A 23,996-nucleotide genomic window follows, 5' to 3' on the forward strand; every position below is an offset into this window, starting at 1 on the left:
TCAAGGCATTCCTGCCTCTTTGTCAAGCCTTGACAAAGAGCCAGGAGTGCCTTAAAATGCATAGCCATGCCCCCAGGACCCATTTATGGTTACAGAGTTGTCTCTTCCGCCTGTGCTAATCGGGATCTCAGATGGAAAATAATTCCATGAATTATGGTGCGCACATGCGTTCAGGAACTAGGCACAATGGGACATGTAGCCCTGCTGAATGTACAGCCATGTGCTTGCATCAGGGCTGATGGCTCTTGAGTACTGCAGCAGGGTGATGTGATGTTTTCAGGAAAAAAATGTACTGCCACTGGCTGGGTAGGTATAGGGAGCTCAGAGCACTTCCTGATTGGGAGGAGACTCCAGAGGAACCCAATGGATGATGTCAGTTGCCGGGGGGACTTTCTGTGGGCGTGTCCACACATTTCAAGGCATTCCTGCCTCTTTGTCAAGCCAATCTGGACAGTAACATACCTCCTGTATTAGAGCGCCCCCCCCCCACTCTGGATGAAGGAGCAAAGGGGGCACCTTTGGACAGCAGCATTGTCAGTCTGGGGAGAGTGTTAGATGTATTAGCAGATTTATATACACTAACAAATCGAGGCTGAACTCCAGCTAATACCTTATAAGCAACTACAGCAACAGTTTTCTTTTCCCTTTTGGGATAAAGGTTTTACATAAAAAAAAAAAAAAAAAAGCTGATCATTGAAAGCACCCCTATCAGAAGTAAATGGTTTGTCTCAACCCTGCAAATGTGACATCTGCAGGAGAGCTTGTTCTTTTGAAAAAACAACAACAGACTTACTGGCCTGGATCACTGGGTGAAAATAAAAGAAAGAAAGCTTAAATCTAAGGATTGGTAAGCTGCAATAAAATAAATGTTTGCTTTTGGGTTTAATAAAGCTTTAAATAGAGAGCAGGCACCCTTGTTCCCCCCGTGTAGCTCACAGTGGCCGACGTATCCTGTTAGGTCTTTATTGCTAAGGAATGCGTTTCGGAATGTCGCTGTCGTTCTTTTGTGTGAGTCAAGCTGCGTGCTAGTATTTGGCGTTCTTTCACAGAACGATCCTTTTATATTCTCCCATCTGCAGCTTTGCCGGGCGCTGCGTCGCCGCTCTGCGGCAAGAATCCTGTATTCTCCTTGTTCGTGTTCCGACATGTCGGTGCGGCGTTTCGCTCGGCGGGGGGAAGATCATCGCACGGCGCTGTGATCTGACTGCCTCCCATCTTCCCCATTCCGCAGCCCTCCTCATGTCAATAATTCACAGCCCTGGGGGGGGACTGCTCCAGAGAAAATCACAGAAGGACCGTAGAACCGCTGAATCCGCCACACTCGGATAATCGTAGGGTGGGTCATCTGTTCTTTATTTCTCGCAGAGGTGATGAAGGAATGCGTTTACACAGGTTTACACGTCTCATCAATAACCACTTGTCTACTGGGGCAATAATTAAACCTTTTGCACGCATGTTAACATTTTAAGTTTTTGCTAAAAATTACAGTAACCCCCCCCCCTCCACCCCTCAGAAAAAAAAATTCTCCGAAAGCAAAGACCCTGGAGAATAAAATGGTGGTACAGTGGAACCTGGGATTACGAGCATAATCCGTTCCAGGAGAATGCTTGTAATCCAAAGCACTCGCATATCAAAACGAGTTTCCCCCATAGAAGTCAATGGAAACGAAGATAATTTGTTCCGCATTGACTTCTATTACATGCAATACCGCATGTGGCCAAAGGTGGGGGGGGCGCTAGAGAGCCTTGGAAATACTCAGGGACAGCTCGGCTGAACTTGGAAAGGCTCGGAAACGGAGTATTTCCGAGTGGTTCCGAGTATTTCTGAGTGGTTCCGAGTATTTCCGAGTAATTCCGAGTATTTCCGAGTGGTTCCGAGTATTTCCGAGTATTTCCCAGTGATTCCGAGTGTTTCCGAACGGCTCCGAACTGCTCCGAGTGTCCCCGGCGCCCCCCGCACCTCTGGCCAAATGCGGTACTGCACACCCCATTACCTTGAATTCTGCTCGTTTTGCGAGACAACACTCGCAAACCGAGTCAGAGTTTAAAAAAAAAAAAAAGTTGCTCATCTTTCAAAACGCTCATTAACCGCGTTACTCGTTAACCAGGGTTCCACTGTAGTTGCAATATTTTATGTTGCATAATAAAAAAAGGTTTATATACAGCCGTGGCCAAAAGTTTTGAGAATGACGCAAATATTAATTTTCGCAAAGTCTGCCGCTTCAGTGTTTTTAGATCTTTTTATCAGATGTTACTCTAGGATACTGAAGTATAATTACAAGCATTTCATAAGTGTCAAAGGCTTGTATTGACAATGACATTAAAGTGGAACTTCAGTCATTTTTTCATCTTTCCATCTATTAAATCTTCTGCCCTTGTTGTTGTTTTAACTTTGGATAATAAAACATTTTTTTTCTGCCAGTAAATACCTTATACAGCCCACTTCCTGTTTCTTGCCTGGTCATTAGCCTAGGCTTATAACATCACGCACAGCTCTCTCTCTCTCACTCTCATGAGAGTTTGTCAGGAAGGGAGGGGGAATGAGTCATAGGACAGCCAATCAGAGCTGGAGGTGTGCCTCTGTGTGTCTGTGTAAATCCAGGAAGTAAATAGGCAGCAGCTTCAGCTGCCCACAGTTAAAATGGATGCAGCCAAACTTAGTGGAGGGAGATTTGGCAAGTACAGAATCACAGTATATATAAAATAATATGCAAAGTGGTTGGAGGGAAGCTTCAGAATGGCAAAGATGTTTTTATTGCAAATTATGTGAGCCGACTGCAGTTCCTCTTTAAGTTTATGCAAAAAGTCAATATTTGCAGTGTTGACCCTTCTTTTTTCAAGACCCCTGCAATTCTCCCTGGCATGCTGTCATCAACTTCTGGGCCACATCCTGACTGATGGCAGACCATTTTTGTATAATCAATGCTTGGAGTTTGTCAGAATTAGTGGAGTTTTTTTTGTTCACCCGCCTCTTGAGGATTCCTCCACCCCAAACTCGCTCATCCATGTCTTTATGGACCTTGCTTTGTGCACTGGTGATCAGTCATATTGGAACAGGAAGGGGTCATCCCCAAACTGTTCCCACAAAGTTGGGAGCATGAAATTGTCCAAAATGTCTTGGTATGCTGAAGTTCCCTTCACTGGAAGTAAGGGGCCAAGCCCAACCCCTGAAAAACAACCCCACACCATAACCATAACCATGGACCAGTGTACAAAGCAAGGTCCATAAAGACATGGATGAGCGAGTTTGAGGTGGAGGAACTTGACTGGCCTCCACAGAGTCTTGACCTCAACCAGATAGAACACCTTTGGGATGAATTAGAGTGGAGACTGCGAGCCAGGCCTTCTCATCCAACATCACTGCCTGACCTCACAAATGTGCTTTTGGAAGAATGATCAAACATTCCCATAGACACACTCCTAAACCTTGTGGACATCCTTCCCAGAAGAGTTGAAGCTGTTATAGCTGTAAAGGGTGGGCCAACTCAATATCGAACCCTACGGACTAAGACTGGGCTACCATTAAATTTCATGTATGTGTCCCAATACTTTTGGTAATATGGTGTATATATACATATATATATATATATATTCCAACCCCCCAACTAATGCCCAATTGTCCCCCAGAATTAACACACATCTTATATGTATAAAGGCATAAGAGGAAGAAAAAGACACTGGGACCCAGCAGAGAAACCCTCTTACCTCAATATTGAAAATAACCCTCAAAGAACTCCAAAAAGCAAGCATATAGCCAGAGCATAGCAATCAGGCTATTCCTTTTAGCAAAACTACTGGTACATTCATTCTGCGGGGCAAGATCAAATGTTCACTTTCTATTTCCCCTACAGGTTTAAAGTGGTGTTCCGGCCAAAAATATACTTTTTAAATAAAAATACCCCTATAATACACAAGCTTAATGTATTCTAGTAAAGTTAGTCTGTAAACTAAGGTCTGTTTTGTTAGTTTATAGCAGTAGTTTGTTATTTTATAAACTTACAGCAGGCCGTGGCCATCTTAAGTGTGGGCATCTGAAGCCAGACTGTATTTCTTCCTGGATCTCATCCTTGCAGATCTCGCACATGCTCAGTGCAGCACAAGCAGTGTAATAGGTTTCAGGTCAGGGTTTCCATAGCAAGGGCAGTGTCAGAGGAAGTTGCCGCCCCTTCCCAGAAGGCATTGCAAACAGGAAATGATGCGATGAGCCACGGCCAGGGAGGAGGAAGTGAAAAATGAATACAGCAGATATACAGTAGGTGCTGAGAAAAAAAATTTAAAAATATCCAATTCATTTGCAGTGCAAAGTTTAGTGAGGGATGCTGAAGAGTTGTAAAAGTGGGTGGAACTCCACTTTAATGTTTTTTTTTTAATAAAAAAAATAGAGTGGTTGGGAAACATATCGAATTATGGCCACTAGATGGTGATACTTATTTTCAATGATCCTTGGCTCTACCTAGTGGCCATAATACTGTATTTCCACAAAGCACTGAAATAACATTCAACCTGTAGAGGAAATAGAAGGTGATTTTTCCCCACAGAATGAATGCACCAGTAGTTTTTCTGGATGAATAGCTGTGCAATTTTTTTTTGGAGATCGACAAGCTGAATAAAGTTGGTTGCTCTTGGATGGCACCAATGAATAATTTCAGACACCTTTGATATCTAAGGTTCTTTATCCCTCCGTCCTAAAATGAAAAATAATCCCAGCCCTGATTCAAAATGATGGGCACACATGTGCCCGCAGATTTTCCAGCCTTCGCTCTCTAAACGTAGCTCTGCGCTACGCTAAGCTCATCAAATGCAAAGCTGCGCCGCAGAATCCTGGCCACGTCCTATCTAGAGGAGGCAGACTTCACTGCCAAGGCAGATCAACCTAATCCCGCAGCGAAAGCAAAGGATCTGGCAGCGCAGTTAATGTTTTGGCTCATACTTTAAATATTCTGATAACTATTCCTGCGTGTCTTTCGCTCCCTATTGTATTACCTTGTATCACCTTTTACGGGAAAGCGATCTGCGTATGAGACATCCTGTGCCGGTCAATTATGAATTTAATATATCCTATTAAAGAGAGTGGTAAATAAGCGGTCTTGCGGTTAAGGTTGACATTGAAAGGCTTTGTAGGTGGCTGGTTTTGACCTTGATCGAGTTGTTGTGCTTGCCTGTGCTCCCGGCGCTGTATAATATTGTACGTTCAGCCTACCAAGATCTCCGTTCTGTGCTATTTCTGACACTGGAGGAGAAAATGATATGCACCCATCTGCAATGTCTTCAGATGTGCATATGTATAGGGAGTATGTTGTGGTTTTATACATTTTCATTTATATTCAAGGCTAAAGAAAACATGAAAAACATGTTTTTTTTCTCTTTTTTTCCCCATCAGGTAAATAATGGACAATAACAAAGAAATATTGCAAATTAATATTATGCAGTCTTTTATCCAGCCACAAAATGGAGCTGTAGTCTGTGTTTCATTTACAGTAACCTATTTTTTTTTTACAGAGATCAGTAGCTCAAGCTGAATGAATAAAAAAGTTATAGAAGTGATGTATGTCTTATCAGACAGATATCAATCCCATGTTTCAAAGAAGGGAAGATTGCTACTGCTGTGCGGTCTTTTTAGTTACTCCATAGGGCTCTGGGAATCCTTTGTCGCATAATGAATGTTTGCTTGTAAATGTATACATATACTAAAATTACACAAGGGATTAAATACAATGAGTTTAAAAGAGGAAAAAGAAATTGACCCAAAGTCATTATAGTTTCCTTTTCAGTCACTGGTCTCTAGCGCATGAATAGGCTGCATTCTCAGTGATGTCACCAGTCTCTAGTGAATGGATAGGCTGTATTCTCAGTGATGTCACCAGTCTCTAAATGAATGGATAGGCTGTATTCTCAGTGATGTCACAGGTCTCTAGTGAATGGATAGGCTGCATTCTCAGTGATGTCACTGGTCTCTAATGAATGGATAGGCTGCATTCTTAGTGATGTCACTGGTGTCATGGTTATGCAATAGAGTTTTGTCTGTCAGCTTACCTGTCTCCATGTGTTCATCTCTAAAGACCAGCTGACTCTTACCTGACTGGTTTTATTAACTCTCCGCTAGCAAGGCTCCATCCCAGCTCCTATCAGAGAACCCTATATTAACCTCTGCACTGCAGGCCAGCCCTGCTGATCAACCTTTGTGTGTTTCGGCTTCCTGTTCCTGCCTGCTGTGTGCTCTACGTTTGTTTCTGTTACTGACCTTGGCGTGTTCTTACTATTCCTGTCTGCTCGTGACCTTGACCTTTGGCGTGTCCCCGACTATCCCTGTTTGCCTGTGACCCTGAACCTTGGCGTGAACTCTGTTGTCCTTGTCTGCTTGTGGCCCTGACCTTGGCTTATTCCTTTACTATCCCTATCCTCCTGTTGCCTACTGTGGGTGTGAGCTGGGGGACCATGTAGGTCGCGACCTGGAGCCAGTTGCAGCCCAGTCCATCCTCATCACTAGAGGCTCTGGTGAACACCTGCTGGCTCTTAGACTCCGCTACCCAGGGAATCCTACACTCTAACCCCGGTGGGATCCGTGTTGGTGTTCCAGCGGCCCTGCCTTCCTTACCACCTGGACTCCCATCCGCAGCAGTCAGCCGTAGGGTCCACTGCCTTGAGGTGCACTCCTGATCTATACGGTGTGCATTTTTCACCTAGTCTCAAGGTGACCTGACAGTTTGATCAGCCATGGACCCGGCTGACGTGCCGCTTCCTGCAGCCGATCCATTGCAGGGCATAGTTCGCAGACTCGAGACCCAGGAATCTAATCAGACTCAGGTGATGCGATTCCTTAAGGATCTGACTTCCCGCTTCGAGCAGCTGCAGGCCTCCTTAGGAAACCCGAAACTGCAGCCTCAAGTACAATCAGCAGCTGCACCTATCCCACCAGTCGCACACATTCATATTTACTGCCAGCTCCGTCCCATTTCTCTGGGGACTCCAAGGCCTGCAGGGGCTTCCTCAGCCAATGCACCATTCATTTTGAGCTCCAGACTCAAAACTTTCTGTCTGATCGGGCTAAGGTAGCCTATATCATTTCCCTCCTCTCTGGTGAAGCTTTAGCTTGGGCTGCCCCCCTGTGGGAGAAGAATGACCCGGTGGTTTCCAGCCTGTCCGACTTCTTGAAGCTTTTTCGTAATATCTTCGAGGAGCCAGCTCGGGTTTCTTCAGCGGCTAGTGCCCTTTTACGCCTTCGCCAAGAATCTTGTTCAGTGGGACAATATGCGCTTCAGTTCCGTATCCTCACAGCTGAACTGAACTGGAACAATGAGGCCCTGGTCGCAACCTTTTTACATGGCCTCTCTGACCGAGTGAAGGTCGAATTAGCAGGAAGAGCCATCCCCGCCGGTCTGGACGATGTAATTTCCTTGTGCAATCAGATTGACAATCGTTTCCAGGAGAGGTCCCAAGAAAAAAGACGCCAGCACCCCCTTGGTCCTAGTCAGCCAGAACTCTTCCCCCGTCGCCCTGTGGAGCATGCTCTGCCTGCTGAGGAACCTATGCAGCTGGGCTGGACCAGACTAACACCCGAAGAACGTGCTAGACGCAGAACTCTGGGCTTGTGTCTTTATTGTGGGGGCAAGGGTCCTTTTCGTGACTCCTGCTCGCTTCATCCGGGAAACGCTCGGGTCTAATACATTTGGAAGGTGGAGTATTGGACCCAGAAACATCACCTTCTCGTCTTCTTCTTCCGGTGTTCCTCCATGTAGGCCCTTCTCCCCAATCGGTCCTAGCATATCTGGACTCCGGGGCTGCCAGCAATTTTATGGACTGGAGAACTGCTTCTTCTATGAAGCTTACCCTTTCTCCCCTCGCTACACCACTGGTAGTCTCGGCAATTGATGGCACTCTGCTCCCAGGGGGCCCTATCCGTTTCCAGACGCTACCTATTAGGATGTCGGTAGGGATACTCCACCAGGAGTGGATTTCCTTCCTCATTCTACCCAAGGCCTCTACCCCCATTGTATTAGGCCTTCCTTGCCTACAGCTCCACTCTCCACATGTGGACTGGGTCTCCGGGCAGATCCTGGCTTGGGGTCCTTTGTGTTTCTCATCTTGTCTTCTCAAGGTGGTCCCCAAGGAGAGACTTCCCATTGCTACCACATCAGTATCTTCTGATCTTCCCACGGCATACAGCGATTACCGGGATGTGTTCTGTAAGAAGTCTGCTGAGGTGCTTCCTCCCCACAGATCTTTTGACTGTGCCATTGACCTTGTCCCTGGAGCAACTCTGCCCAGGGGTCATACCTACCCTCTGTCCATTCCAGAGACCCAGGCCATGTCTGAGTATGTCGCCGAGAATCTGGAGAGAGGTTTCATCTGGAAATGCTCGTCGCCTGCAGGAGCAGGGTTCTTTTTCGTTGCTAAAAAGGATGGTACCCTCAGACCCTGCATCGACTATCGGGGGCTAAACGCAGTGACTATCAAAAACCGATACCCCTTACCTCTAATATCTTAGCTATTCGACAGGTTGAAGGGGGCTTCCATTTTCACCAAGTTGGATCTCAGAGGTGCATACAATCTCATTAGAATACGGGAAGGTGACAAATGGAAGACTGCGTTATGCCTTTTGGTTTGTTTAATGCTCCAGCTGTGTTCCAGAACTTTGTCAATGAAATCTTCAGGGATCTACTGTACCAGTTTGTTGTCATCTATCTGGATGACATTCTCATCTTTTCTGAAAATCTGCTTGCTCACAGAAACCTTGTCCGCACTGTACTTCAGCGCCTTAGAGAGAATAATCTCTATACCAAGCTGGAGAAATGTTCCTTTGAATGTCCTAAGGTCCTTTTTCTGGGATGTTTTGTTTCTAGTTTGGGTCTTCGCATGGATCCCGGAAAGGTCTCATCCATTACCAACTGGCCCCTTCCTGTTAGCCTCAAGGCCACACAGCGCTTTCTTGGCTTCACAAATTATTATAGGCAGTTCATAAGGAATTACTCTTCCATTGCCGTGCCTATTATCGTTTATCCAAGAAGGGTGTGAATGCCAAAGACTGGCCTCCTGAGGCTGTCTCTGCGTTTCACGATCTGAAACAGGCCTTTGTTTCTGGACCTCTCTTGAGGAGACCAAATCCTGGGGACCAATTTTTTATTGAAGTAGAGGCTTCTTCGATGGGGGTGGGAGCTGTGCTTCTTCAGTTCTTTGAGAAGAGACGTCAACCATGTGCGTTCTTTTCCAAAAAATGTTCTCAGGCAGAGAGAAATTATGCCATTGGTGATCGGGAACTTTTCACAATTAAATTGGCGTTGGAAGAGTGGCGTCATCTCTTGGAAGGTACCCCTCACTCCATTACGATCTTTACTGATCAAAAGAATCTACAATACCTACAGAATGCTAAACGTCTGAACCCCAGACAGGCCAGGTGGTGTCTCTTCTTTTCTCGTTTTAAATTCACGATTACGTACAAACCTGGTTCCTGCAACGGTCAGGCTGATGCGCTCTCTGGGTCATTTGACACTTTGGACGAGGAGTCCACCCCTGATCCTGAGCCGATCATTCCGACCTCGTGCATTGTTGCCCATTCTACCACCCTGAAATCAAAAATTCCTCCTGGCGGGACCTTTGTTCCTACGGAGCTAAGAGCTAAGATCCTTCTTTGGGGACATGATTCCAAGGTGGCAGGTCATGCTGGGTTCCTCCGATCCTTCCTGCTCATCAGTCGTCTCTACAGGTGGCCTAACCTCCGCTCGGATGTTAAAGATTGCGTTAAGGCTTGTCATGTCTGTGCTCAGTCTAAATCTTCCACACAAGCCCCTGCTGGTCTTCTCATGCCCTTGCCCATTCCTAAGGAGCCCTGGTCTCTCATCGCCATGGATTTTATCACCGATCTTCCACTGTCGGAGAATAATACAGCCATTTGGGTGGTAATCGATTCTCCAAGATGGCTCATTTTGTTCCTCTTCCTGGTCTCCCTTCTGCCTCTGCCTTGGTTCCCATTTTTGTACGAGAGATTTTCCACCTTCATGGTGTTCCTTCCCATGTCGTTTCGGACAGGTGTGTTCAGTTTACGTTCTGTTTTTGGAGAGCCTTTTGCAAATCCGTCAACATTACCTTGGATTTTACCTCTTCTTACCATCCCCAATCCAATGGCCAGACTGAGAGGGTTAATCAGGAGTGGGAGGTCTTTCTCCGTACCTTGGTCTTGGCTAATCACGATGATTGGGCATCACTACTCTCGTGGGCAAAGTTCTCCCATAATAATCATGTCAATGTCAGTTCTCAGAAAACACCCTTTATCACTGTTTATGGAAGACATCCTTAACTCCCTCTTCCTATGACCTGTTCTTCCGACATTCCAGCTTGGCTACTGTTCAGGAATCATTCAATTCCATGTGGGCTGACGTTCATGATTCCCTCCAGAAAGCTGCCATTCAATAGTTTTGCTGACCGACGCAGGCGTAAGCCGCCTTCTCTTCAGCCAGGAGACAAAGTCTGGCTCTCCACCAGGAACATCAAACTACGGGTTCCTTCTCTCAAATTTGCCCCAAGATTCATTGGTCCTTACACCATAACTTCTAAACTGAATCCAGTTTGTTTCAAGCTCCAGATTCCCAAAAGCCTCAAAATCTCTAACTCCTTCCATGTTGCCCTTCTGAAACCTGTAGTCCTCAATAAGTTCTCTCGTCCTCTCTCTACTGCAGCGCCGGTCTCTGAGGATAATCAGGAGTATGAGGTTAGCCAAATTTTGGATTCCCGACTCTGTAGAGGCATTCTCCAGTACCTTGTGCATTGGAAGGGGTTTGGTCCTGAGGAGAGGTCGTGGATCAAGGCTTCTGAGGTCTTTGCACCTCGTCTGTTGAGGAAGTTTCATTTGAAGTTCCCCTCCAAACCTGGTCCCAGGCGGGGAAGGGGGAGGCCTCGTAAGAGGGGGGGGGGGTACTGCCATGGTTATGCAATAGAGTTTTGTCTGTCAGCTTACCTGTCTCCATGTGTTCATCTCTAAAGACCAGCTGACTCTCACCTGACTGCTTTTATTAACTCTCCTCTAACATGGCTCCACCCCAGCTCCTATCAGAGAACTCTATCCAGTTCAGATCCGCACTATTGCCAAATGACGGCAACAGCGCGGACCTGCTTTGCCGGGACGACATCTATTGACGTCGTCCCGTGCAGGAGCAGCCTGCGCGCCCCCTTCAGGGCGCGGACGGTGCGCTCGGTGATCAGCAAATCTATGAGACTCGCCTGATCACAGATTGGAGTAAGGGGTCGATCCCGACCCCTTACCACGTGATCAGCTGTCAGCCAATGACAGCTGATCATGTGATGTAAACAGAGCCGGTAATCGGCTATTTTTTCTCCTTACGCTGACAGCATGAGGAGGAAAAAAAAGCCGATCACCGGCGGCCATGAGAGGGACATCAGTTCAGATCACGGCGATCATCTGTGCCCCCTGCCAGTGACACCTAGCAATAGGCAGCAGTGCCACCTACCAGTGCCCACCAGCGTCACCCATCAGTGCCCACAGTGCCACCCATCAGTGCCACCCATCAGTGCCCACAGTGCCACCCATCAGCGCCCACAGTGCCACCCATCAGCGCCCACAATCAGTGCAACAACAACAGTGCTGCACATCAGTGCCACCTATCAGTGCCCATCAGTGTCACCTACCCGTGCCCATCAGTGCCCCCCATCACTGCCCATCATTGCCTCCCATCAGTGCCCCCCATCAGTGCCGCCCATCAGTGCCCCACATCAGTGCTACCTAACAGTGCTCATCAGTGCCACCCATCCGTGCCACCCATCCGTGCCACCCATCAGCGCTCATCAGTGGCCATCAGTGCCGCCTTATCTGTGCCCATCAGTACTGCCTTATCTGTCCCTATCAGTGCCGCCTTATCTGTGCCTATCAGTGCCGCCTTAACTGTGCCTATCAGTGCCGCCTTAACTGTGCCTATCCGTGACCATCAGTGCAGCCTATCAGTGCCCACCTGTGCCGCCTCATCAGCACATATCAATGAAGGAGAAAAATTACCTGTTTGCAAAATTTTATAACAAACTATGAAACATGATTTAACATGGATTGTTTGATGATTTGCATCTTTTAATTTACAGAACATGCCCACAACTTTGAAGATGTTTTTTTTTTAATTGTAAAGCAAACAACAAATAGGACAAAATAACAGAAAAAGTAAATGTGCCTAATTATTCACCCCCCTAAAGTCAATACTTTGTAGAGCCACCTTTTGCGGCTATCATAGCTCCAAGTCACTTTGCATAAGTCTCTATGAGCTTGCCACATCTTACCACTGGGATTTTTGCCCATTCCTCCTTACAAAACTGCTCCAGCTCCTTCAAGTTGGATAATTTGCTTGTGAACAGCAATTTTTAAGTCTGGCCACAGATTTTCTATTGGATTGAGGTCTGGGCTTTGACTAGGCCATTCCAACACATTTACATGTTTCCCCATAAACCACTCAAGTGTTGCTTTAGCAGTGTGTTTGGGGTCATTGTCCTGCTGGAAGGTGAACCTCCGTCCTAGCCTCAAATCACACACAGAGTGGTACAGGTTTTGCTCAAGAATATCCCTGTATTTAGCACCATCCATCTTTCCCCCAACTCTGACCAGTTTCCCAGTCCCGACTGCTGAAAAACATCCCCACAACATGATGCTGTCACCACCATGTTTCACCGTTGGGTGATGTGATGTGTTGGGTTTGTGCCAGACATATCGTTTTCTTTGATCGCTAAACAGTTCAATTTTAGTCTCATCAGACCAGAGCACCTTCCTCCATACATTTTGGGAGTCTCCCACATGCCTTTTCGCAAACTCAAAACGTGCCATTTTGTGTTTTGCTGAAAGTAATGTCTTTCTTCTGGCCACTCTGCCATAAAACCCAACTCTATGGAGCGTACGGCTTATTGTCGTCCTATGTACAGATACTCTAGTCTCTGCTGTGGAACTCTGCAGCTCCTCCAGGGTTACCTTAGGTCTCTGTGCTGCCTTTGATTAATGCCCTCCTTGCCCGGTCTGTGAGTTTTGGTGTGTGGCCGTCTCTTGGCAGGTTTGCTGTTGTGCCATGTTCTTTCCATTTGGTTATGATAGATTTGATGGTGCTCCTAGGGATCATCAAAGATTTGGATATTTTTTTTATAACCTAACCCTGACTTGTACTTATCAACAACATTGTCCCTTACTTGTTTGGAGAGTTCCTTGGTCTTCATGGCAGTGTTTGGTTAGTGGTGCCCCTTACTTAGGTGTTGCAGCCTCTGGGGCCTTTCAAAAAGGTGTGTATATGTAATGACAGATCATGTGACACTTAGATTGCACACAGGTGGACATCATTTCACTAATTATGTGATTTCTGAAGGTAATTGGTTGCACCAGAGCTTGCCAATTATCGCACATGCCAATTATCAGTTTTTTTATTTCTGAGAAATAGTTTTATGTATATATTTTTCTAATTTTACTTCACCAACTTAGACTATTGTGTTCTGATGCATCACATATAATTCAGATTAAAAAACATTGAACTAAAGGCTGTAATGTAACAAAATTGGTAAAAAGCCAAGGGGGGTGAATACTTTTGCAAGGCACTGTATAGAAAGTGCAGCGCTAAGTCATGAAATAACAAAGTGCATCTTACAAAAACAATCAAAGCTTTAGCTTTAGCAAAGCTGATGTCACTGGTCTCTAGTGAATGGATAGGATGCATTCTCTGTGATGTCACCTGTGTTTGTAGTGATGGATACATTTTCTGCAGAACCTAGGAGAACAATGGGTTGACTGTCTTGTATTTAGTAATGTGTTGTTTTCTACTTATTGATGCCTTTTTTTCCTCAGATACACCAAGATGAAAACCGCCACCAACATCTACATCTTCAACCTTGCCCTGGCTGACGCGCTGGTCCTGATGACCCTTCCATTCCAGGGTACTGACATCATCATGGGGATCTGGCCCTTCGGAAATGCCTTGTGCAAGATCGCCATCGCCATTGATTACTATAATATGTTCACCAGCACCTTCACCCTGACCATGATGAGTGTGGACCGCTACATCGCCATCTGCCACCCGGTGAAGGCGCTGGACATCCGCACCCCGCACAAGGCCAAAGTGGTCAACGTCTGTATCTGGATCCTGGCCTCCTTCATCGGTATTCCCGTTATGGTCATGGGCTCAGCTGAGATGGACAGTGAGGGTCAGTAGCTAATTTGTTATATTTGACTTATTCCATAGATATGCTTGTGCTGTTTATATATGTTATATTTGTCAGCTGAGATTTTTTTTTCTTCCAAGAATAGCATCCAATTATGGATAAGCATAGACATGGGGTGCACATCTACCAAATTCAGGAGTTCAGGATGAAAGCCTTCTCTCTTTTTTTTTTTTGCTAGTTACAGGTCTGTGATCTGCTACAGACTTGTGGTAAAAGATTGTATAGTGACTTTAATTGGCTTTCTTATACCAATGTTAACAGGATGGATAAAACAAAGTCAATTTAGATCCAAAGGCCTCATATGGAGGTTCCCATTTTACTTCTCAAATCACTTTTTTTTTAATTGATATCCAGTTCTAGTAAACATCCCTTGTAATGGAAATAAGGATGACAGGTCCTCTTTATGGAGAGATCTGGGGTCATAAAGACCCCAAATCTCTTCTTTACCTTTAAAAGCAAAAGATCAAAAACTAAAATAAATTTTAACCAATTTCATACCGGGCTTCTCCTACATTCCTCTCCTACATGTAAAAATCATCATTTTTTTGCTAAAGAACACCCAAACATTATATATCTATATATATATATATATATATATATATATATATATATATATATATATATATATATATATATATATATATACATATATATATCTATATTTTTTTTCAGAAACCCTAGAGAATAAAATGGCAGTCATCGCAGTTTGTGACACAGTCTTTGTGCAGCAATTTTTCAAACGCAATTTTTTTGGAAAAAAAACACACTTTCATAAATTAAAAGAAAAAGCAAAAAAACAAAAAAGTTAGTAAATTTTTTTGTATAATGTAAAAGATGATGTTACGCCGAGTAAATAGATACCTAACATGTCCTACAATTTAAAATTGTGCACACTCGTGGAATGGTGCCAGTACTTAAAAATCTCCATAGGCGACGCTTTAAAACATTTTTATAGGTTACCAGTTTGGAGTTACAGAGGAGGTCTTGGAATAGAATTATTGCTCTCGCTCTAATGTTCACAGTGAAACCTCACATGTGTGGTTTGAATGCCATTTACATATGCGGGCATGACCTACGTATTTGTTCGCTTCTGCGTGGCGAGCACAAGAGGATGGGGGCGTTTTAAAAATCTTTTTTTTTTTTTTTAATTGTTTAGTTTTTATTTTATTTCTTCTTCTTTTTTTTTTTTTATTCCTATTACAAGGAGTGTAAACATTCAAAACAAAATTCATTGCACATGTCTACTTGTCAGATTTACACAAATTTGCAGACACAGGGAGTGTGTGTAAAGACCCCCTCTGTCACGTCATATGACGGACTTACTGACCTGGCAGCGAAAGAGTTTTTAAAGACCAAATCCACTTTTTTCCAAAACAATAATAAATGCACATATATTTGCAGCAAAAAAAGAAAAAAAAATGGCAGTTATTATTATTATTGTTATTTTTTTGCAAAGCAGCCTGCAAAGCATTGCAACCACAATCAGTGGAGAATGGGTGCAATGCCCGGCTTCTGCAGACTCCTCCTCCAGCTGTCCGTACCAAGGTTGGGCTTTCAGTTGGGGAGCTGGAGGAAGTGTCAATGGACTACAAGTTCGATCATCACTGCGCTCGCCTTCCATTGAGAACTATAGATCCATCTGCTGGGACTGCAAATGGCATTTGTGGTTCATTCCCTCACAGACCTCTATGAATGAATGGTGCAGCTGTGTGGTCTGTGCAGGTGTAGCATGGTGCAAAAGGTTAGGTTTTGGCTTTTAAGTCTTACCAGAGACATGAAATGACAGTAAAGCTCAAAATACACACAGGAAAAACAGAACAAGCTGTTCTGCAGATGTAGACGTTAGTGTCTTGAAACAAACCACTGACAGGGGTGCTTAAACTGATCAGCTATTTATGGAAAACCTTTATCTCAAAAGAAAAAAAACAAAAAAAAGCTGTAACTTGCGTTATAAAGTGTGAACTGGATTTTAGCTTCAATTTGTTAATGTATTTAAATCTGTTAGTACATCTCCCCTCCTCCCAGACTGACAATGATGCTGTGCCCCCTGTTCACCTTCATCCAGAGTGGGGGAGCTCTAATACAGGAGGTGTGTTACTGGCCAGATCACCAGGTGAAAACAGAGGGGAAAAAAAGTCTAAAAAAGAAAACAAATGCAGCCACCACATCTGATGATTGGTAGGCTGCAATATATAACATTCTTGGGTTTGGGTTTAAACTACTGTGATCTCTGTGAATTGTTACACTAATTAGCATTCTGCCCTTAACATAAAATCATACAGTATATGTGATGTTCATTCCTCTTTAAAACCAGTTCTCCGGTGACCTCCAGCCGAGGGCGGAATGTTTCTCACACGATACAGCGCGCTCTGACCTCCGCTGATGGCGATTATTGATATAATGAAGCTTAGGATGGATGGAGCACTTGTGATCTCCTGACCTGGTTTTGCTGGCCAGAAAAATAATCACATTTAAATTTTTTTTTTTACAAATGACACAAATTTATTCTGTACTGAGATGTTAATTAAAGCAGTTACTGGGTGTTTAATGTGTATACTCCCCAGACTACAGACCGGCTATTAGGGCTGAGGATGGAGGAAAACAACAGCTTCTGGATGGAGCAAAAAGAAAGGGATATCTTCTAGCCTCTCTCAGTATCAGGGAAGGATCAATGTATAGTATGTTAGTAGTAACAATACAATGACCTACAGTGACACTAAACCATATCCTTATTCTCCTAAAATAATCTATACACACCCATTACTTAATGGCCCTGTAATCTGTTTGCCATGAAATTGTTTCTTACTATGTTTTTCTGCCTCCGTGCAATGTCCTCTGTAAACTTCCGAACCTTTCCTTTTCCTCCTCACCTCCCCCTTCTTGCCTCTCCTTTTTCTCCTCACCTACTCCTCCTTCCCTCTCCTTTTCCCCCCATGCTTCCCCTTCCTTCCCTCTCCTTTTCCTCCTCGCTTACACCCCTCCTTCCCTCTCTATTTCCCCCCTCGCTTACCCCTCCTTCCCTCTCCTTTTCCCCCCTCTCTTCCCCCCTCCATCCCTCTCCTTTTCCTCCTCGCTTCCCCCTCCTTCCTTCTCCTTTTTCCCCTCCTTCCCTCTCCTTTTCCCTCCTTGCTTCCCTGTCCTTTGCTCTCCTTTTCCCTCCTTGCTTCCCCCTCCTTCCCTCTCCTTTTCCCCACACACTTCCCCCTCCTTCTCTCTCCTTTGCCCAATCACTTGCCCATTCCTTCTCTCTCCTTTTCCTCCTCGCCTCCCCCTCCTTCCCTCTCCCCCCCCCCCAACTTCACCCTCCTTCCTTCTCCTTTTCCCCCTCGCTTTCCCCTCCTTCTCTCTCCATTTCCTTCTCGCTTTCCCCTCCCTCTCCTTTTCCTCCTCGCCTCCCCCTCCTTTCATCTCCTTTTCCCCCCACTCTTTCCCCTCCTTCTCTCTCCTTTTCTTCCTCACTTCCCCCTCTTTCCCTCTCCTTTTCCCCTTCGCTTCCCCCTCCTTCCCTCTCCTTTTTCCCCTCGCTTACCTCTCCTTCCCTCTTTACATTCCCCCCTCACTTACCCCTCCTTCCCTCTCCTTTTCCCCCCTCTCTTCCCCCCTCCTTCCCTCTCCTTTTCCTCCTCGCTTCCTCCTCCTTCCCTATCCTTTTTCCCCTCCTTCCCTCTCCTTTTTCCTCCTTGCTTCCCCCTCCTTCCCTCTCCTTTTCCCTCCTTGCTTCCCCCTCCTTCCCTCTCCTTTTCCCCACACACTTTAGCCTCCTTCTCTCTCCTTTTCCCCCTCACTTGCCCATTCCTTCTCTCTCCTTTTCCTCCTCGCCTCCCCCTCCTTTCCTCTTCCCCCCCCTCACTTCACCCTCCTTCCTTCTCCTTTTCCCCCTCGCTTCCCCCTCCTTCCCTCACCTTTTCCTCCTCGCTTTCCCCTCCCTCCCCTTTTCTCCTCGCCTCCCCCTCCTTTCCTCTCCTTTTCCCCGCACACTTTCCCCTCCTTCTCTCTCCTTTTCTTCCTCACTTCCCCCTCTTTCCCTCTCCTTTTCCCCTTCGCTTCCCCCTCCTTCCCTCTCCTTTTCCCGCTCCTTCCCTCTCATTTTCCCCATTCGCTTCCCCCTCCTTCCTTCTCCTTTCCCCCCCTGTCTTCCCCCTCCTTCTCCTCTTCACTTCCCCCTCCTTTCATCTTTTTTTGCCCCTCACTTCCCTCTTCTTCCCTCTCTTTTTCCCCCTCGCTTCCCCCTCCTTCCCTCCCCCCACACTTCCCCCTCCTTCTCTCTCCTTTTCTTCCTTACTTCCCCCTCTTTACCTCTCCTTTTCCCCTTTGCTTCCCCCTCCTTCCCTCTCCTTTTCCCCCTGGCTTCACCCTCCTTTCCTTTTGCCCCTCACCTCTCCCTCCTTCCCTCTCTTTTTCCCCCTCGCATCCCCCTCCTTTCTTCTCCTTTTCCCCATTTCCCCCTCCTTTCCCCTCGCTTCCTCCTCCTTTTTTCCATCACTTCCCCCCTTTTCCCTATCCTTTTCCCCCTCGCTCCCCCCTCCCTTTCCTCTCCTTTCCTCTCCTTTTCCCCCTCGCTTCCCCCTCCTTCCCGCTCCTTTTCCCCCCTTGCTTCCCCCTCCTTCCTTTTCCTTTCCCCCCTTCGCATCCCCCTCCTTTCCTCTCCTTTTCCCCATTTCCCCCTTCTTTCCCCTCGCTTCCTCCTCCTTTTCCCCATCACTTCCCCCCTTTTCCCTATCCTTTTCCCCCTCGCTCCCCCCTCCCTTTCCCCTCTTTTCCTCTCCTTTTGCCCCTCACTTCCCTCTCCTTCCCTCTCTTTTCCCCCCTTGCTTTCCCCTCCTTTTCCCACTTTGCTCCTCCCTCCTTCTCTCTCGCTTCCCCCTCCTTTCCTCTACTTTTCCCCCTCACTTCCCCCTCCTTCCCTCTCACTTCCCCCTCCTTTTCCCCTCACTTCCCCCTTCACTCCCCCCTCCTTTCCCCTCTCCTTCCCCCTCCTTCCCTCTCTTTTCCCCCCTCCTGCCCTCTCTTTTTCCCCCCTCGATTCTCCCTCCATATAATGGGGCTTTAGGGGAACCCAGGTTAGTGCCTGCAGCCAGGGTCCCCTAGTGCCATACAAAAAGTGCCAAAGGGCCACAGGTTGGGCACCAGGGGTCTATGCAGTTGAAATAAAAAAACGCATTCAACTGCCTGTGGTATGTAAAGGCCCTATGTAATGAAGATGTGGAGAGGAGGAGATGTTTGTAGTCCAGACCAGGTGAGCAGCCCAGGGTGACAACGCTGCTCCTCCATAGTGTAGTGAGTGAGCGTTGTCACTGTGGGAAAGGAAGTGTGTTACCGGCATGATCACTGGGTGTTTAAAAGAAAACGAATGCAACTACCATGTCTAAGGTCTGGTAAGCTGATATACAGTATATTCAGTTTTGGCTTTTGCTGTGATCCTGTCCCCGCAGACAACACAATCCCTTTCTTTTCCTAGTTGTATAAATGACATCCCCGGTCCTTACTAGCTGCAGCTCCCATCATTAGTATTCTTCCATTACTGCCTACAAGCTATCACCCCGCAGGGTGTGCAGAAGACATGAATTATAGATCACTCTGGAAGCTGTGTGATATTACAATGACAGGGACAGATGTGGCATTATAAAGTTACCAGATCACTTTCACAGTTACTGGAGAGACGCTGGAAGGAAAAAAAAAAGATCAAACGTCCGAGTGCAATAACGACCAGCGGCCACCTGTCCTTTATTTCTGTATTCTGTGGGGCTCGTTTGGGCAGTGCCCTCATTGCTGTGTACCCAGGGCCACAGACTTCAGATGCCAGACCCGGCCCATAGCAACTATTGTCAGATGACATCTGATTGCGCACTGTCATCGCACTTTGCACCACCTTTAGATATGTTTTCTTTTTTTACTTTTTTGTTACTTTTTTGTTACAAAATCATTTTTTGCTGAGCTCTAGTTAATGGAAGGATTTTGCGTATTTATTAAACACTTAAATGTGCCCAATGGCGCAATCATTTTCATTCTTCAATGGGAAATTCATAGCAATGTCTGTGTCCCCATTGGACGATTTCATCTCACCGCCTGTTCTAGAGATTTCACCTCACCTTCCATCTGGTTGCCTTTGGCCAAAAAAAGAGAGAGAGAACTTTCTGAACCCAGACAACATGAAAATGGCAAACTTTCTAACCCTTCACCATTCTAAATAAAAACTAGACAGAGTTTGCACACGCGGACAGTTTAAAGAGTAACGCAACTTTTATTGAGAAAAAAAAAACACTCCCCTCTAGCAGTGGCTGCCCATCCATTAGGGGTGCAGGCCCCCCCCCCCCAATCCATGCATCTGCCCCCTAATCTACATGCAGGACGCCAGACGCATGGATTCCAATGGGGGTTTTTTTTTTCTTAGAAGCTTGATTAGAGCCTGAGGTTCTTATAAGCTTCAAAAAAGAGTGGGTTCGGGGCACAGAGCACTGTGCCCCAAGCCCACCCAGTTGTGTGACAATAGCGAATTAATATCAGTGCCCCTCAGTGCAGCCTCATCAGCACCTATCAGTGCCCATCAGCGCAGCCTCATCAGTGCACCACAGTGCAACCTCATCAGTGCCCATCAGCACAGCCTCATCCATGCCCATCAGTGCAGCCTCATCAGTGCCCCACAGTGCAGCCTCATCAGTGCCCATCAGCGCAGCCTCATTAGTGCCCCACAGTGCAGCCTCATCAGTGCCCCACAGTGCAGCCTCACCAGTGCCCATCAGCGCAGCCTCATTAGTGCCCTACAGTGCAGCCTCATCAGTGCCCATCAGCGCAGCCTCATTAGTGCCCCACAGTGCAGCCTCATCAGTGCCCCACAGTGCAGCCTCACCAGTGCCCATCAGCGCAGCCTCATTAGTGCCCCACAGTGCAGCCTCATCAGTGCCCATCAGCACAGCCTCATCCATGCCCATCAGTGCGGCCTCATCAGTGCCCCACAGTGCAGCCTCATCAGTGCCCCACAGTGCAGCCTCATCAGTGCCCATCAGCACAGCCTCATCAGTGCCCCACAGTGCAACCTCATCAGTGCCCATCAGCACAGCCTCATCCATGCCCATCAGTGCAGCCTCATCAGTGCCCATCAGCGCAGCCTCATTAGTGCCCCACAGTGCAGCCTCATCAGTGCCCCACAGTGCAGCCTCACCAGTGCCCATCAGCGCAGCCTCATTAGTGCCCCACAGTGCAGCCTCATCAGAGCCCATCAGCACAGCCTCATCCATGCCCATCAGTGCGACCTCATCAGTGCCCCACAGTGCAACCTCATCAGTGCCCCACAGTGCAGCCTCATCAGTGCCCATCAGCACAGCCTCATCCATGCCCATCAGTGCAGCCTCATCAGTGCCCCACAGTGCAGCCTCATCTGTGCCCATCAGCGCAACCTCATCAGTGCAGCCTCATCAGCACCTATCAGTGCCCATCAATGCAACCTCTTCAGTGCCCATCAGTGAAGCCTCAATAGTACCCATCAGCGCAGTCTCATCAGTGCCCATCAGCGCAGCCTCATCAGCGCACATCAGTGAAGAAGAAAAATTACTTATTTTCAAAATGTTTTAACAGAAACAAAGAAAAAGCATCACCCACTTATAATTGTATGCCTCCCGATTGCCCTTCAGAATGAATGGCTCCACAGTGCTGCAACACACGATGCGGTAACCTGTGCAATGCTGCAACAGAATAATGCAAATCTGACCTTAAAGTAAGTATTGCTGTCTATTAGGACCCCCCCTCCCCAAGACTAATCAAGCATTATATCCTACATATGGTAGGAAATGGGGCATCACTCACAATTATTTGCCTCCAAATTGCCTTTAAGAAAGAATGTTGCTGCAGCGCCCCAACGCAAATAACGTGCAGTGCAGCACGTTGCAGTATCCTGTGTGTTGCTGCAACACAGCAATGTAAAACAATGTAAATCTGACCTTAAAGTAAGTATTTCTGTCTATTAGGACCTCCCCAAGACTGATCAAGCATTATATCCCGCATATGGGGGAGGAAATGAGGTTTCGGCCTGCTGCTCATTGTTTGTTGGCCAGCTTGGAGTTCTGCTTTAATTCTTTACACGGTTTTACCTGCATGGTTGCAATAAAGACAGCAAAGTGTTGCTTGTTTTTTTATTTTTATGACTTTCCGCTACACAAATAATGTTGCGGAAGGTTTGGAGTGGCCATAAATCATGGGAACTTGTCTTTAGTTACAGCAGCCTTTGGTGGGCAAGAAGTGGGGAGGCGGAGGGTCTCTCTGGAGAAATAAGATCTGATTAAGTCGCGGTTGTTGTAAAGCTGTATCCTGCTGGGATCAACATAACACAAAGGAGGTGGTGGTGGTGGTGGGGGACTCCAATAAAAAAGCCACCTCTTGCCGCTCTTCCGCCATGATTGAGCTGTCCTTTTTGTACCGGTAATTGCCCAGACGGATCATGCCGGCCAGGCCCGGTAACCTGGCTCAGCGCTTTTCTCCTGATTACCCTTCTGCCTCGGCAGCTCTTTTCCATATCCTCAGTTTTGTCTTCTCTAAGGGGGGGGGGTTTACCTGCTGCTACTGGGGAATGTTATTAAAGTTATATATCTCCGCTGATTGCCAGCGGCTTTTGCCTTTTAGAGGGGAATAAGTAGCGCTGGGCTTAATTACCTTAGAATTAATGTCTAGCTCTATCTGCCTTGGAGTTCTGATAGGGACGCATGCAAAGGAACGGCTCGGCGAGCGCATATTCTGAGTTATTATTCTCAGAAACGTTTAGCTCGTTTTTTTTTTAGCGCTGCCTTCACATTTCTACATTTATATTAAAAATGTCTTTTCCGAATGTTCTACAACACAGGCTGGCAGACACTTCGTCTAATGACTGCGTGTATTTTGGTTGGAATCCCTGATCGACGCCTGCTGTAGATAAAATGTCATTCGCATAGCGAGTGGATTGTTTTCAATCGGTCAGCCTCCGCTGGTAGACTTGCACTGAGGGGAAAGAGCAGTAAAGCACAGTCACTACGCTCTACAGCCAGAACCTGGATATTTTTAGGGTCAAATATGTTTTTTATTATGTTTAACAAAATAGAAGAACATAAATAATTACCAAATGTTCATTACAGAAAATTGTACACTATAAGTCACGTATCCAATGCATGTCGAAACACAAGTCTAGGTGAAGTGCGATTATATAGGTAGCTTGTAATATCGAAAAGCTAAAACCCATACGTCTCGAAGTAGAACATATTGGAGTTGGGGAAAAGAACATTCGGATGTGGGGGAAGAAGGCGTGAAAATGGAAACAAGAAAAAGGGGAAAAAAAAAGAGAAAGAAGAAAGAAGAACGGGGGGGAAAGTTCAGACATAGAGCAAGAGGAGAGAGAATCAGAGGGGAATTGAGCAAACCTGTGTGATGGAATCAGGAAGTGTGTCCATGTTGGCCAGGGGGTGCCAGCATATTTTTCAGGGAGAACCTGGATATTTTTAGATGAACACCGGACAAACAGCTAAGCACAGAGTTGAATTACATAGATAGGAGCTGTATCCCTGTGCTGAGTTCCCAGGTCTGTACACCTGCTGTGCCCATTATGAGGGGTTCCCACATTCCTGTGCTAATTTCCCAGGTCTGTATACCTGGCGTGCCCATTATGAGGGGTTCCCTCCATCCCTGTGCTAATTTCCCAGGTCTGCACACCCGGTGTGCCCATTATGAGGGGTCTCCACCATCCCTGTGCCGAGTTCCAAGGTCTGTACACTTGCTGTGCCCATTATGAGGGGTTCCCACCATCCCTGTGCTGAATTCCCAGATCTGTACACTTGCTGTGCCCATTATGAGGGG

The 23,996-nt window shown here is 46.5% G+C and overlaps 1 protein-coding gene across 1 annotated transcript in view; it reads left to right on the forward strand.

The window, feature by feature from the left end:
• Nucleotides 1–23,996, forward strand: part of OPRL1 (opioid related nociceptin receptor 1) — a 136,585-nt gene that overhangs the window by 105,619 nt on the left and 6,970 nt on the right. The window contains 1 exon segment of the mRNA XM_073607426.1: nt 13,810–14,165. Within this exon segment, the coding sequence (XP_073463527.1) occupies nt 13,810–14,165 (356 nt within the window).

This window comes from Aquarana catesbeiana, linkage group LG12 (genome assembly GCF_042186555.1).
Source record: "Aquarana catesbeiana isolate 2022-GZ linkage group LG12, ASM4218655v1, whole genome shotgun sequence".
Classification (NCBI taxonomy): domain Eukaryota; kingdom Metazoa; phylum Chordata; class Amphibia; order Anura; family Ranidae; genus Aquarana; species Aquarana catesbeiana.